This window comes from Scyliorhinus canicula, chromosome 13 (assembly GCF_902713615.1).
Source record: "Scyliorhinus canicula chromosome 13, sScyCan1.1, whole genome shotgun sequence".
Lineage (NCBI taxonomy): Eukaryota > Metazoa > Chordata > Chondrichthyes > Carcharhiniformes > Scyliorhinidae > Scyliorhinus > Scyliorhinus canicula.
In genome coordinates this window covers 75259917-75274688 of record NC_052158.1, presented here as the reverse complement: position 1 = coordinate 75274688, position 14772 = coordinate 75259917, and the positions used below count along the sequence as shown (strand labels likewise).

General features: G+C 50.6%; 1 protein-coding gene across 1 annotated transcript in view; it reads right to left on the bottom strand.

Annotated features, from left to right (window-relative positions):
* Positions 1-13131, bottom strand: part of uggt1 (UDP-glucose glycoprotein glucosyltransferase 1) — a 236248-nt gene extending 223117 nt beyond the window's left edge. Inside the window, exon 1 of the mRNA XM_038817157.1 lies at positions 12990-13131. Within this exon, the coding sequence (XP_038673085.1) occupies positions 12990-13053 (64 nt within the window). The 5' untranslated portion in view covers positions 13054-13131. The remainder of the gene's footprint in view (positions 1-12989) is intronic.
* Between the last annotated feature and the right edge of the window lie 1641 nt (positions 13132-14772).

Sequence of the window (14772 nt, the reverse complement as noted above, 5' to 3'; positions counted from 1 at the left end):
TCCTCAACATGTGTCTGCTATTCAAAAGAGATGACAAGATATTAGAAAGGGTTTAAAAATGTCCTCAATGTCAGTTAGAATCATAAAATCATACAATCCCCAGAGGGCAGAAGGAGGCCATTCGACCTAGGGAGTCTGCACCAACCGTTCAAAAGAGCATCCTACCCATGTCCACTCCCCCAGCTGCCCACCCTATTCTTATAACCTGTACACGATTCGGGGATGCAGACCTGGCCAGATTGTTGGACGCAGATGAGTGCAGACAGGATGCCCTGCTTCCCCAAGTAGCTCAGAGTGTCAGCCACAGGGCAGCCAGTGACACCTGGGGGGGGAGGTGGCAGTGGGCGTCAACTCGGCAAGCGCCACCAGGAGAACCGGCACCCAGCGCTGTAAGAAGATCAACGACCTCCCACATGCCACATGTGCCTGGCAGCGACCCCGCCCAGTACCATTCTGTGCCTTCCCAACCCATGTCCAGCAGTGCTTTCCACTTCTACCCCACTCCCTCATCCCCCCTGCGTCCCCACCCCATCTACCCCACCCCCCATTCCTCCATGATGAACGAAGTGTGTGACTCACTTTGCCCTCTCTGTGTCCCCGCAAAAAGTTGGTCCACAACAGATGCGAGAGGGCACAGGCAGGCAGCAGGGTGCTGGACATCAGAATCCTCACCCACCCCAACGAGAAACGAGCCCTGGAGGTCGTGGGGTGGCTGAGGACAGATCGGTCACTGACGTAGTGGTTGCCGTGCAGTGCAGAGTTGAGGACCCACCGGCCACCACCAAGATGACCTGTCAGACATGAGTTGTTAATGCCATACAGAATGATCCTTCCCATGTCCATTATCCCGCAGGATCTCCATCCAACGGTGCCAGCCAGCCCATCTGGGGTGGTCTCCCTGCCACCTCCCAAGAGACAATCTCGAAGGAAAACTTCAAGGAGACACCACATTCATGGTACAGCTGTCATCCCCATCCTCCATCAGTGCAGAGACACACACCTCGGTGGGCGACAGTAGTGATCAGGCTTCTGGGGCACATTTTGGTGAGCACCACACAGTTGCTGATGCATATCAGATGAACAAAGAAAATTACAGCACAGGAACAGGCCCTTCGGCCCACCAAGCCTGTGCCAATCCTGATTCCTTATTTGGACCTACGACGTATTACCCAAACGATCTGTATCCCTCCAATCCCCACTCGTTCATGTGACTATCAAGATCTTAAACATTGCTATCATAGAACATTGAACATACAGTGCAGAAGGAGGCCATTCGGCCCTTCGAGTCTGCACCAACCCACTTAAGCCCTCACATCCACCCTCTCCCTGTAACCCAATAACCCCTCCTAACCTTTTCGGTCACTAAGTGCAATTTAACATGACTAATCCACCGCTACGTCGCTCCCAGTGGAACGTCAAGGCACCAGCCCGGTTGAATCTCTAACTGGCACCGGACTTTCAAAGGACATTTTTTTTTTATTTTCCCTGATAAAACACTGTACATAAATTCACTACTGTATATAGTCTCCATCACCCCCGCCGGACTCAATTTTGTTTTTGGAAATGTTTTTTATTGAGTTTTCATATTTTATATCCAACAAATTACAAATTATTAGAAAAGAAAACACGCAAAAATTGGCATGTATATTTACAGGTAAGCATCTTCATAATAACAACTGTGGCCGCCCCCTTTAACCAGCATACATATTTTACATTCCCCAATATGGCCGAGGCACATGTTTATAGGCATTTGTTTACAATTTGGTTTTGGGCCTTAGCTTGCCATCAGACTGTCGCTTGCAGCTTTGTCCTTCCTTTTTTTTTGGAATAAATTTTATTCAAGTTTTCAACAACATATTTTTATCACAACAGAGAAAAACAGTAACCCCCCCCCCCCCCCCCCTCCAATACAAAAACAATAAATTAACAAGAAAAAGAAATAAGTGTAAAACCATGCGAACAAACCCCCATAACGAACCCGTAGCCCTCCCCCCCCGGCTACCTTCCCCCGATTCCCGTCCATTTTCCCCTGATTCTTCGCCACCCGACTATTCTTCCTCTTGTTCATTGGCCACAAACAGGTCCCGGAACAATTGCATGAATGGCTCTCACGTTCTGTGGAAGCCGTCGTCCGACCCTCGGATGGCGAATTTGATTCTCTCCATTTGGAGAGATTCCGAGAGGTCGGACAGCCAGTTTGCAGCTCTGGGCGGTGCTGCTGATCGCCAGCCAAACAGGATTCTACGGCGGGCGATCAGGGAGGCAAAGGCAAGGGCGCCCGCCCTCCTCCCCAGGAATAGATCTGGCTGGTCTGAAACCCCGAAGACCGCCACTATCGGGCATGGCTCCATCCTCACCCCCACCACTTTGGACATAGCCTCGAAGAAGGCTGTCCAGTACTCCACAAATCTGGGGCAAGACCAGAACATGTGGGCGTGGTTGGCCGGGCCTCTTTGGCACCGTTCACATCTGTCCTCCACCTCCGGGAAGAACCTACTCATACGGTTTCTTGTTAAGTGGGCTCTATGTACCACTTTTAGTTGCGTCAGGCTGAGCCTTGCGCACGTGGAGGTGGAGTTGACCCTATGTAGTGCTTCGCTTCAGAGTCCCCACCCTATCTCAATCCCCAGGTCATCCTCCCATTTCATTCTTGTTGCATCCAGTACGGTGTCGTCCCTTTCTTCCAGTCGGTCATACACGTCGCTACAGTTCCCTTTCTCTAAGTTACTTGCGTCCAGTAGGTCTTCCAGTAGTGTCTGTCGTGGCGGTTGTGGGTACGTCCTTGTCTCCTTTCGTAAGAAGTGTTTGAACTGCAGGTACCGTAGCTCGTTCCCCCGGCTAGCCGAAATTTCTCTGTCAGTTCGTCCAGTGTTGCGATCCTGTCGTCCGTGTATAGGTCCCTGACTGTCACCTTTTGAAGGTGGCGTCAGTCAGTGCTGGTTGAACCTATGGTTGTTGCAGATGGGAGCCTTGTCCGACATTTTGGTCAGGCCAAATTGCTGCCGCAGTTGGTTCCAGGATTGGAGGGTCGCTGTCACCACTGGGCTGCTGGAGTGTTTTTTGGGTGGGGATGGGAGTGCTGCCATGGCGAGGGCCCGGAGGGAGGTCCTCATGCAGGACGCCTCCTCCGCACGCACCCACTCGGCTTCTGGCTCCTGGATCCATCCCCTTACTCGCTCGGCTGTTGCCGCCCAGTGGTAGAATTGTAGATTCGGGAGGGCTAGCCCCCCCCTGGATTTTGTTTTTTGTATGACCTTCTTTGGGATCCTAGCATTTTTACCCCCCCCATACGAACGCCATGATATGTTTGTCCAGCGCTTTGAAAAAGGCCTTGGGGATGTAGATCGGAATGGATCTAAACAGGAAAAGGAACCTGGGCAGTACGTTCATTTTGATCGTCTGGACTCTCCCCGCGAGGGAGAGCGGGAGTGTGTTCCATCTTTGCAGGTCCTTTTTAACTTCCTCCGTCAGGCTGGTGAGGTTCCATTTGTGGATCCCTTTCCAGTCATGGGCTATTTGGATCCCCAGGTAGCGGAATTTATTTTGGGCTTGTTTGAACGGCAGCCCCTTTAGTGCTGCCCCCCCCCCCCCCCCCCCCCCCCCCCCCCCCCCTTGCGGGTGTACTGGGAAGATCTCACTTTTGCTCATGTTGAGTTTGTAGCCCGAGAAGGCTCCAAACTCTTTCAGGAGCGCTATGATTCCGTCCATGCTGCTTTGTGGGTCCGAGATATAGAGGAGCAGATCATCCGCATAGAGTGAGACTCTGTGCTCTCTACCTCCCCTTCGGATCCCCCTCCAATTTTTTGCTGCCCTGAGCGCGATTGCTAGCGGTTCGATTGCTAGTGCGAACAGCAGCGGGGACAGTGGGCATCCTTGTCTAGTGCCCCGTGCAGCTGGAAGTATTGGGAGTGGGTATTGTTGGTCTGTACACTCGCCATGGGAGCGTTGTATAGGAGCTTTACCCAAGCGGTGAACCCTGTTCCAAGCCCGAACCGCTCCAGTACCTCTATGAGGTATTTCCATTCGACTCTGTCGAAGGCCTTTTCTGCGTCCAGGGAGACGATCACCTCTTGTGTTCTCTCCCCGGAGGGGGTCATTATCACGTTCAGCAGGCGCCTGATGTTCGCGGTAAGCTGTCTACCTTTGACGAAGCCCGTCTGGTCCTCTGTGACCACCTCAGGTACACAGTCTTCTAGCCTTTTGGCTAGGATTTTGGCCAGTATTTTGGCGTCTGCGTTCAGCAGAGATATGGGTCTGTATGACCCACATTCCGTTGGGTCTTTGTCTTTCTTAGGTATCAGCGAGATTGAGGCCTGTGCTAACGTGGGTGGCAGTGTGCCCCTAGCTAGCGAGTCTGTGAACATCTCCCGCAGGTGCGGGGCCAGCGCTGTCGCAAATTTTTTGTAGAAGTCCGCCGGGAATCCGTCCGGTCCCGGCGCCTTCCCCGTCTGCATGGAGCTAATGCTCTCCATGATCTCTCCCAGTGCTAGTGGTGCTTCCAGATCCCGTTTCCTGCCCTCTCCCACGACTGGTATGTCCAGTCCATCAAGAAACTGGTTCATCCCAGCCTTCCCCGTTGGGGGCTCCGAGGTGTACAGCTCTTGGTAGAAGGCCTTGAAGGTTTTGTTAATCCTCTCTGGTTCTGTTTCCAACGTGCCTCTGGTATCTCTGATTTGCCCAATTTCTCTGGTGGCTGCCTGCTTTCTCAGCTGGTGTGCCAACAGGCGGCTGGCTTTGTCTCCGTGTTCGTACAGGGCCCCACGCGCCTGGCGGAGTTGGTGCACTGCTTTCCTGGTGGAGAGCAGGTCAAAGTTCCTTTGTACTCCTTTTCTCTCCGCCAGGAGCTCTACGGTCGGGGCCTCGGAGTGTTTACGGTCTACCTCCAGTATGGAGTCGACCAGCTTCTGCCGAGCCACCCTTTCCTCCCTATCTCTTCGCGCTTCAAAGGCAATGATTTCCCCTCTTAGTACGGCCTTAAGCGCTTCCCAGAATGTGGAGGGTGAGACCTCCTCGTTTTGGTTGTCCTCCGTGTACTCTGCTATGGCCCGCGCTATCCTTTCGCTGAAGGCCTTGTCGGCTAGTAAGGCACCGTCCAACCTCCATGTGGGGCGCTGGGCCCTTCCCGTCTCCAGCCGCATGTTCATGTAGTGTGGAGCGTGGTCTGATATCACAATTGCGGAGTATTCCACTTTGTCTATCCCTGGAAGCACCGTTTTCCCCACCAAAAAGAAGTCAATTCTGGTGAACACGTTGTGTACTGGGGAGAAGAAGGAGGATTCTTTCCCCCCGGGTGGTGAACCTCCAGGGGTCCACTGCTCCCATCTGCTCCATAAAGTGACTGAGTTCCCTTGCCATGCTTGAGGTTTTCCCCGTTTTGGGGTTTGATCTGTCCGTCTTTGGATCCTGTACACAGTTGACGTCCCCCCCCCCCCATGATTAGTCGATGCGTCGATATGTCCGGGATTTCTGCCATGGTCTTTTTGATGAAACTCGTGTCGTCCCAGTTGGGCGCGTACACGTTGACTAGAACTACCGGTGCCCCATCCAGGGCCCCGCTATCACTGCTCTCCCCATGCAGTCAGGTCTCTGCGCTCCGGGGTTTCCCCTTGTCCCGGGGGCACCCGCCATGGCCGTCCACTGTGTGTCCATCACGCGGGTAGTCCCCTGCACTCTGGGGGCCCCCTTCGCCCAGAGACCGTACTGGGTGGGTGCTTGCAGCGGTTCCTTGTTTCGAGCCCTTGGTTGTGGCACTTTGTAGCCCTGTTCCTTTTCTGGCCTATTTTGTCCCTTCGTCCCTGGATTTCCCCTCCCCGGTCTCTCGCTCCCTGTGTGCCCCCCCACCCCCCCCCCCCCCCCCCCCCCGTCTCCCCCTTTTCCCTCCTCCCCCGTAAACCCCTCCTTTGCCCCTCTATCCCCTATTCCTGTCCCCGTTTGCTCTCCCGACTTTGACGGGTGTTCCCCTCCCTCCCCTGCCTGGCGCCTTCCCCCCTGTTGGGGGTGCACTGCGGCCCTGCTTTGTTGCGTGCCCCCGGCACTAGCTTTCCCGCTAGTACGGTGGCTCGCCTCTCGGGGGCTGTTGTCTCGCTTCTCCCCTGCCTGGCCTCTACGGTTTTCTGCCCGCTCTTCCCCCATCCTACGCCCCTGCACCCCTCTCGCCTGCTCTCCCATCTCCATTGCCCTCGTTCCCTCGTGCTGGGACCTGGCCTCCCACCTGGAGCGGTCATAAGAACATAAGAACATAAGAACTAGGAGCAGGAGTAGGCCATCTGGCCCCTCGAGCCTGCTCCGCCATTCAATTAGATCATGGCTGATCTTTTGTGGACTCAGCTCCACTTTCCGGCCCGAACACCATAACCCTTAATCCCTTTATTCTTCAAAAAACTATCTATCTTTACCTTAAAAACATGTAATGAAGGAGCCTCAACTGCTTCACTGGGCAAGGAATTCCATAGATTCACAACCCTTTGGGTGAAGAAGTTCCTCCTAAACTCAGTCCTAAATCTACTTCCCCTTATTTTGAGGCTATGTCCCCTAGTTCTGCTGTCACCCGCCAGTGGAAACAACCTGCCCGCATCTATCCTATCTATTCCCTTCATAATTTTTAATGTTTCTATAAGATCCCCCCTCATCCTTCTAAATTCCAACGAGTACAGTCCCAGTCTACTCAACCACTCCTCATAATCCAACCCCTTCAGCTCTGGGATTAACCTAGTGAATCTCCTCTGCACACCCTCCAGCGCCAGTACATCCTTTCTCAAGTAAGGAGACCAAAACTGAACACAATACTCCAGGTGTGGCCGCACTAATACCTTATACAATTGCAACATAACCTCCCTAGTCTTAAACTCCATCCCTCTAGCAATGAAGGACAAAATTCCATTTGCCTTCTTAATCACCTGTTGCACTTGTAAACCAACCTTCTGTGACTCATGCACTAGCACACCCAAGTCTCTCTGAACAGCGGCATGCTTTAATATTTTATCGTTTAAATAATAATCCCGTTGCTGTAATTCCTACCAAAATGGATAACCTCACATTTGTCAACATTGTATTCCATCTGCCAGACCCTAGCCCATTCACTTAACCTATCCAAATTCCTCTGCAGACTTCTAGTATCCTCTGCACTTTTCGCTTTACCACTCATCTTAATGTCATCTGCAAACTTGGACACATTGCCCTTGGTCCCCAACTCCAAATCATCTATGTAAATTGTGAACAATTGTGGGCCTAACACGGATCCCTGAGGGACACCACAAGCTACTGATTGCCAACCAGAGAAACACCCATTTATCCCAACTCTTTGCTTTCTATTAATTAACCAATCCTCTATCCATGCTACTACTTTGCCCTTAATGCCATGCATCTTTATCTTATGCAGCAACCTTTTGCGTGGCACCTTGTCAAAGGCTTTCTGGAAATCCAGATATACCACATCCATCGGCTCCCCATTATCTACTGCACTGGTAATGTCCTCAAAAAATTCCACTAAATTAGTTAGGCATGACCTGCCCTTTACGAACCCATGCTGCGTCTGCCCAATGGGACAATTTCTATCCAGATGCCTCGCAATTTCTTCCTTGATGATAGATTCCAGCATCTTCCCTACTACCGAAGTTAAGCTCACTGGCCTATAATTTCCTGCTTTCTGCCTACCTCCTTTTTTAAACAGTGGCGTCACGTTTGCTAATTTCCAATCCACCGTGACCACCCCAGAGTCTAGTGAATTTCTGTAAATTATCACTAGTGCATCTGCAATTTCCCTAGCCATCTCTTTTAGCACTCTGGGATGCATTCCATCAGGGCCAGGAGACTTGTCTACCTTTAGCCCCATTAGCTTGCCCATCACTCCCTCCTTAGTAATAACAATCCTCTCAAGGTCCTCAGCTGTCATAGCCTCATTTCTATCAGTCGCTGGCATGTTATTTGTGTCTTCCACTGTGAAGACCGACCCAAAAAACCTGTTCAGTTCCTCAGCCATTTCCTCATTTCCCATTATTAAAACTCCCTTCTCATCCTCTAAAGGACCAATATTTACCTGAACCACTCTTTTTTGTCTTATATATTTGTAAAAACTTTTACTGTCTGTTTTTATATTCTGAGCAAGTTTACTCTCATACTCTATCTTACTCTTCTTTATAGCTTTTTTAGTAGCTTTCTGTTGCCCCCTAAAGATTTCCCAGTCCTCTAATCTCCCAGCAATCTTTGCCACTTTATATGCTTTTTCCTTCAATTTGATACTCTCCCTTATTTCCTTAGATATCCACGGTCGATTTTCCCTCTTTCTTCCGTCCTTCCTTTTTGTTGGTATAAACCTTTGCTGAGCAGTCTACCTTAGCTAGTTCTTCTCTCATCCCCTTGTAATCTCCTTTGTTTAAACACAAAACACTAGTATTTGATTTTACTTTCTCACCCTCCATCTGTATTTTAAATTCCACCATATTGTGATCGCTCCTTCCGAGAGGATCCCTAACTATGAGATCATGAATCAATCCTGTCTCATTACACAGGACAAGATCTAGGACCGCTTGTTCCCTCGTAGGTTCCATTACATACTGTTCTAGGAAACTATCGCGGATACATTCTATAAACTCCTCCTCAAGGTTGCCTGACCGACCTGGTTAAACCAATCGACATGTAGATTAAAATCCCCCATGATAACTGCTGTACCATTTCTACATGCATGTTATTTCTTTGTTTATTGCCTGCCCCACCATAACGTTACTATTTGGTGGCCGATAGACTACTCCTATCAGTGACTTTTTCGCCTTACTATTCCTGATTTCCACCCAAATGGATTCAACCTTATCCTCCATCGCACCGATGTCATCCCTTACTATTCCCTTGGGCATTGGTTTGTTTTTTGCTCTGGGTGTTCCTGCCGGGCTGGGGGGGGGTCTGGCATTGCCTCGCCCCTCCCCACCCCCCGTCGACGTGTCGTTGCCCCTTGCCAGGGGCCCCTCGTCCCTACCCCCGCTGGTTGTTTTCCAGCCCGTGCTCCTCGATGAACCTATTCGCCTCAGCGGGGGCTGTAAAGAAATATTCCCTGTTTTGGTATGTGACCTAGAGTTTCGCTGGGTACAGCATACCAAAACGCACTCTGCTCCTGTGGAGAGCTGCTTTCGCTCTGTTGGACTCAGCCCGTCTCTTAGTTATGTCTGCTCCAAGATCCTCATAGATTCGGACGGCGTGCCCTTCCCAATTGCAAGCTCTATTTTCCTTGGCCCAGCGCAGGATTGTCTCCCTATCCCGGTACCGGTGCAGTTTGGCTCTGACTGCTCTCGGTTGTTCCCCTGCCTTGGGCTTAGGGCACAGCGACCGATGTGCTCTGTCCATTTCTGGTGGGATGGGGAAAGTGTTCCTCCCCACTAAGTTGCCCAGCATCACAGCCATGTATGCTGTGGGGTTTCTACCCTCGATCCCCTCTGGCAGGCCCACTATCCTTACATTTTGCCTTCTTGAGTGGTTTTCCTGGTCATCTACCCTGCACTTCAGGCTCCCCTGTGTTGCGCCCAGTCTCGCCACTTCCCTCTCCAGGGCCGTGACCCGGTCGCTCATGTCGGTGGCTGCTTTCTCCAGCTCCTTAATGGTCGCCTCCTGGCCTTCCAGTTTCTCCCCTTGGGCATCCAATTTCACCTCCAATCTGGTCAGAGCCTGTTGCACCCCTGACATGGCCCTGGCCACTGCTGCCTGTACTGCGGCCTCTGCGTCTGCTTTCCCCTCTGCCTCGATTGCCTGCAGCCCCTCCCTCAGCACCTCAGCAAAGGCTGCCTTCCAATTCCAGCCCCCCTCTAGCCCCGGGGGAGAGGGCACCTGCCTGTCCAGCTCTTTTTGATGCGGCTATACATCCGCTCCGCTGCTTCGTGCACTGATTCGCTCGCCTGAGCTGGCTTGCCCCTTGTCCCGTCTGCTTCTGGTGTCCACTCTCCCTTGGCTCCCTTCTGGCGTTTTTTTAATCGCCCTTCCCTTTTATCTTTTCTTCTCCCCTTGTTTTTCTTTTTCCCCCTTTTCCGCACCCTATTTTTTTTTTTGTCTCTTCCTTTTTTTAACCCCCCATCTCTTCCCTTCTTTTCTTTACAACTTTATTTTATTTATTTATTTATTAATTATTCCCCCCCCCCCCCTCTTTTATGCAACTCCTCTCAGGTGGGCTTACTTTGGATGGGAGAGAGTGTAAAAAGAGAGAAATAGTATATATACCCCTCCCCTCTCTCTTTAACAGTTTTCTTTTATAAAAGCCCTTTTTTTTTCTTCCTTTCCCCACTCACCCAGGAGAGAGAGAGAGCGATAGGCTTTTGCCCAGTCTCTTTGGCCTTGCCTCGTGGTGGTCGCTCCCGGTGGGGGAGGGGGAGGGAAGGGGGGGTTGGGTCTGTCCCCGCTGCTCGGTCCCCGCTGCTCGGTCCCCGCTGCTCCGTTCGGCGGCTCCTGCACTTCGCACCCCGCGTCCTCCCGGTGGGGGTGGTTAGGTCGCTGGTCGCTGCCGCCGGCTGTGCCCCGCTTCGGTCCTGGCCGCTACCACTCCTGGCCTGCGTTGGGGGGGGGGGAAGGTTGACCTGCCGCTGCTGCCGCCGCTGCTGCCGCCGTCGAACCGCTCCTGCTGCCGCCGCCGAGGATCCTCCGCCGACAGGTTTGTTGGGGGGGGGGGTCTTCCCTTCCCTGCTCTTTGCTGCTGCGGAGAGAAAGGCCCCGACTTTGTTACCCTGCGGGAGCCCCTCTCCGTGCAACCGCTCCGCTTGCCGACCGGTTATTTTTAACAGGGGGTGAATGTGGTAAACCACTGTTACACCTGTATTAGGTGATGTAAGGTCGGACCTGTATTACAGGGTTGCTGGTAGCCCCTGCCTGTTGGCTCCGCCCAGTAGGAGGAGCACGTCCTCTATTCAGCAGCCATTTCGCCAGCTGCTGTGGGAGACCACACATCTTACTGCAATAAAGCCACAGTTGTATCCAACCTTAGTCTTTGTACAATTGATCGTGCATTAATCTTGTAACCTTACTACTAGCATTAATCTTAAAGTAAAGAACTCACGCAATTGTTAATTTAGTTACTCAATAAACCTTTTGTTACATCTGGACGACTGTGAGTCTTTCTCATCAAGATACCGAAAACCTCTTCAGCAACTAGATTGAGTAACGCATGTTACGTTCAGTAGTGTAAACAAACACACTACGGTAAAGTAACAAAAGACCCCTCCGGCACCCACCCCAAACACTAGGACAGAAACCCCAGTGCCCCCTAACTTATTGCCCGGGAGTGAAGATAGCTACCCACCTCCTCGGATCTCCACAGAAAGCTGGGTCACTGTCTGTGTGGAGTCTGCACGGCACGTCCTCCCCGTGTGTGCGTGGGTTTCCTCCGGGTGCTCCGGTTTCCTCCCACAGTCCAAAGATGTGCAGGTTAGGTGGATTGGCCATGCTAAATTGCCCATAGTCCTAAAAAGTAAGGTTAAGGGGGGGGGTTGTTGGGTTACGGGTATAGGGTGGATACGTGGGTTTGAGTGGGGTGATCATTGCTCGGCACAACATCGAGGGCTGAAGGGCTGTGCTGTACTGTTCTATGTTCTATGTTCTATGTTCTAAAGCCTTTCAGCCTGCTCACGTTTTTATGAAGATGTGCTAATCGGCGCCCATGTTGATTGCTGGGAATGCGGTTCGGTCATGGGAGGCCGTTAGACAGGGGATCGTTCCTGTTAATTCTATGGAGATTGGCTTTAAGTGATGATTATTGGCTTCTCGCATGGCAGGATCCTGTTTTTGGCAACAGGAGTGGGCCGGTTAGATCGCAAACCGCTCGGTGCCCGGCATGTTTCCCGATTTCGGCCTCTCCCGCAATCTAATGGCCATATGGTGCTCCCGCTCAAGCGCGACGCGGCCATAAAGCCAGATATTTTCGCATTCTGGATAAGTGCCACTTGTCCTGGAATATGAATATTTTACTCTGTAAAAGTATCAAGCACAGAGTAGTAAAGGAAAGTCAGTCCTGCCAGAAATCACATCAAACCTAGCAGCAATAATTAGTTCCAATTTGTTGATTTCAATTAGTTGAAATAAAAATATTCCGTCTTAGAACATTGTTGGTGAGAAACTGGAATCCTTTAGATCGTAAAAGAATTAAATTGCTTTTGATATTTTTGATCCAAGGGACTCAGAAATCAATAGAAAATATAAGGGGCAGGATTCTCCGAACCCCCCTCTCCCCCGCCGTGTCCTGAATTTTCTGCCACCTGAGATTTGGTGGTCTTCACCATGGCGGAGGTGGAAGAGACCCCCTCCCCTGCGCATGCACCGGTATGACGTCAGCAGTCGCTGACGCTCTGGCGCATGCGCGGACTTACGCTGGCCGGCGAAGTGCTTTCGGCCCCGGCTGGCGTGTCGCCAAAGGCCGTTCATGCCAGCCGGCGGAGCGGGAACCACTCCGGTGTGGGCCTAGCCCCTCAATGTGAGGGTTTGGCCCCTAAAGGTACGGAGACCTCCGCACCTTTGCGGTGGTCCGATGCCGGAGTGGTTCACGCCACTCCAACACGCCGGGACCCCCGCCCCGCTGGGTAGGGTAGATTCCCGGCCAAGAATTTATTTATTTCGAAAGCGCAAAACATAATCTAACAGATTAATTTTCGGACATGAGGTGGAATTTTCCATCCTGGAGATGAAGCGAGGTGACGGGTGACAAAGTCGGCCAGATTCCCACTGGAATGCATGGCGGATTTCTGCACATGATTTTCTGCTTTTCAGCTCATCGAATCTTGTGGCGGGGCAGGCTGCGATTCGTCTAACTCGCCGAATTGGGGTCGAAGGTCATGGCGCCATCTTTAAATGACACACGGCCAGATATTCACTCACTGCTGGACTGGTATGGGCTGAACATCTAATTATAATAATCTTTATTGTCACAAGTAGGTTTACATTAACACTGCAATGAAATCACTGTGAAAAGTCACTATTCTGGCACCTGTCCGGGTACACAGAGGTAGAATTCAGAATGTCCAAATTACCTGACAGCACATCTTTCGGAACAGTGGTAACTACTGTGCTACCGTGCCACCCAGTAATCAACATTAGCTTGTCGAGCAAATGTTCAAAACCTTTGCCTCCAGAGTTCAGCGACGCCTCAGTGGTTGTTCTCCTGCAGGCTGTCCAGGAAAGGTTGAAGTATTGTCATGGAGAGTACCTTTAAGAAATGGATGTTTAAGCAAAGCACTTTTAAGAAATGGAGCAGCTCATATTACTGAAGTGATGTCAGAGGGTGGGGGGAGCTGAGCTCACTTCTGCATTTAGTTTCAGTTTGAGAGAGAGCAGCTGAAAAGTGCCTGGCTGGTTTGCTGTGAGCTGTTTGAGAGGAGAAAGCCAGGATTGAGAAAAAGAGCTTGGGTGTGTCTGTGTTTGCAGTGAGCTGGATCTGCTGTGATCTCTGCCATGAAAGACTATCTCTGAATCATTTGGGTGATTTAAACTCATAATAGTAATGTCTTTAACCTGATGAGTTTCTATTGTTAAAGGTGAAGTCTTTTGGAGGTTTGAAGGAACATTTTGAGGGATTATTTAGTGTTGTATTATTTTCGGGGTTACCTTTGAAGTAAGGTGTGTTAAGTGATCCAATGTTTATTTAAAAGGTTAAGTTGAATTCATGGAATAAACATTGTTTTGTGTTTAAAAACCCACATGTCGGGGCAGCACGGTGGCACAGTGGGTTAGCACTGCAGCCTCATGGCGCCGAGGTCCCAGGTTCGATCCTGGCTCTGGGTCACTGTCCGTGTGGAGTTTGTACATTCTCCCCGTGTTTGCGTGGGTTTCGCCCCCACAACCCAAAGATGTGCAGAGTAGGTGGATTGGCCACGCTAAATTGCCCCTTAATTGGAAAAAATGAATTGGGTACTCTAAATTTATTTAAAAAAACACGTATCCATAATTGTAATACCACACCTGGAGAACAAGCCGTGTGCTTCAAAAGCAACAATACATTAAAGTGGGGGTTGGTTGAACTCCATGATACATTTTGGGGTTCTGAAAACGCCGCTGCCATAATAGTATCACTTTGAGGGATGGCAATAGGAGGTCCTCCCAGCTAAATATGCCAGCCAGGGATGTTCGGCAGAGAGGTCACTGCCGGTGTCACCCACAAAAGACCGCTCGGCAGTGCCGGAAACAAATGTACAATTTGATGCACTCCACCAGGGTATGAGAAACAGCTACTCATTTCCAACTCACACTTTTATTAGGGTATCAAGCAGTCTCAGTATTAGGAGTCCACAGAGATATGTTGTGGTGATGGAGAAGAAAACATGGAATTATTCACAGGAATATTGGACTTTAAAAAGAGCCGAGTTGTATATTTTAAAATGGATACCAACTCCAAAGATGATTGAGAATGTGCAGTCAGCCACTGACAGGAATAACTGCAGGGTGTTTCTGTAAGGGACAATGGAATACCTCCCTATGTTTCCAAAGTATTTCTATTTAAAAAAAATAAATTTAGCGTGCTCAATTATTTTTTTCCAATTAAGGGGCAATTTAGCGTGGCTAATCCACCTAACCTGCACATCTATGGGTTGTGGGAGTGAAATCCACGCAAACACGGGGAGAATATGCAAACATTGAAATTTTTCCATTGAATCACACCCGTCTTTTTTCTGCTGAGCGGGCAGTCACCTCACCCTGGAAAAGAGGCTTCAATGTTATGTAAGAAGTGCCTGCCTGTCGCATCTTCTGGTCCATGAACGGTGTGTAATGCCTGAAAAGGGATAGGGCACGAGCAGAAAGATTGAAATGAAGAAATGA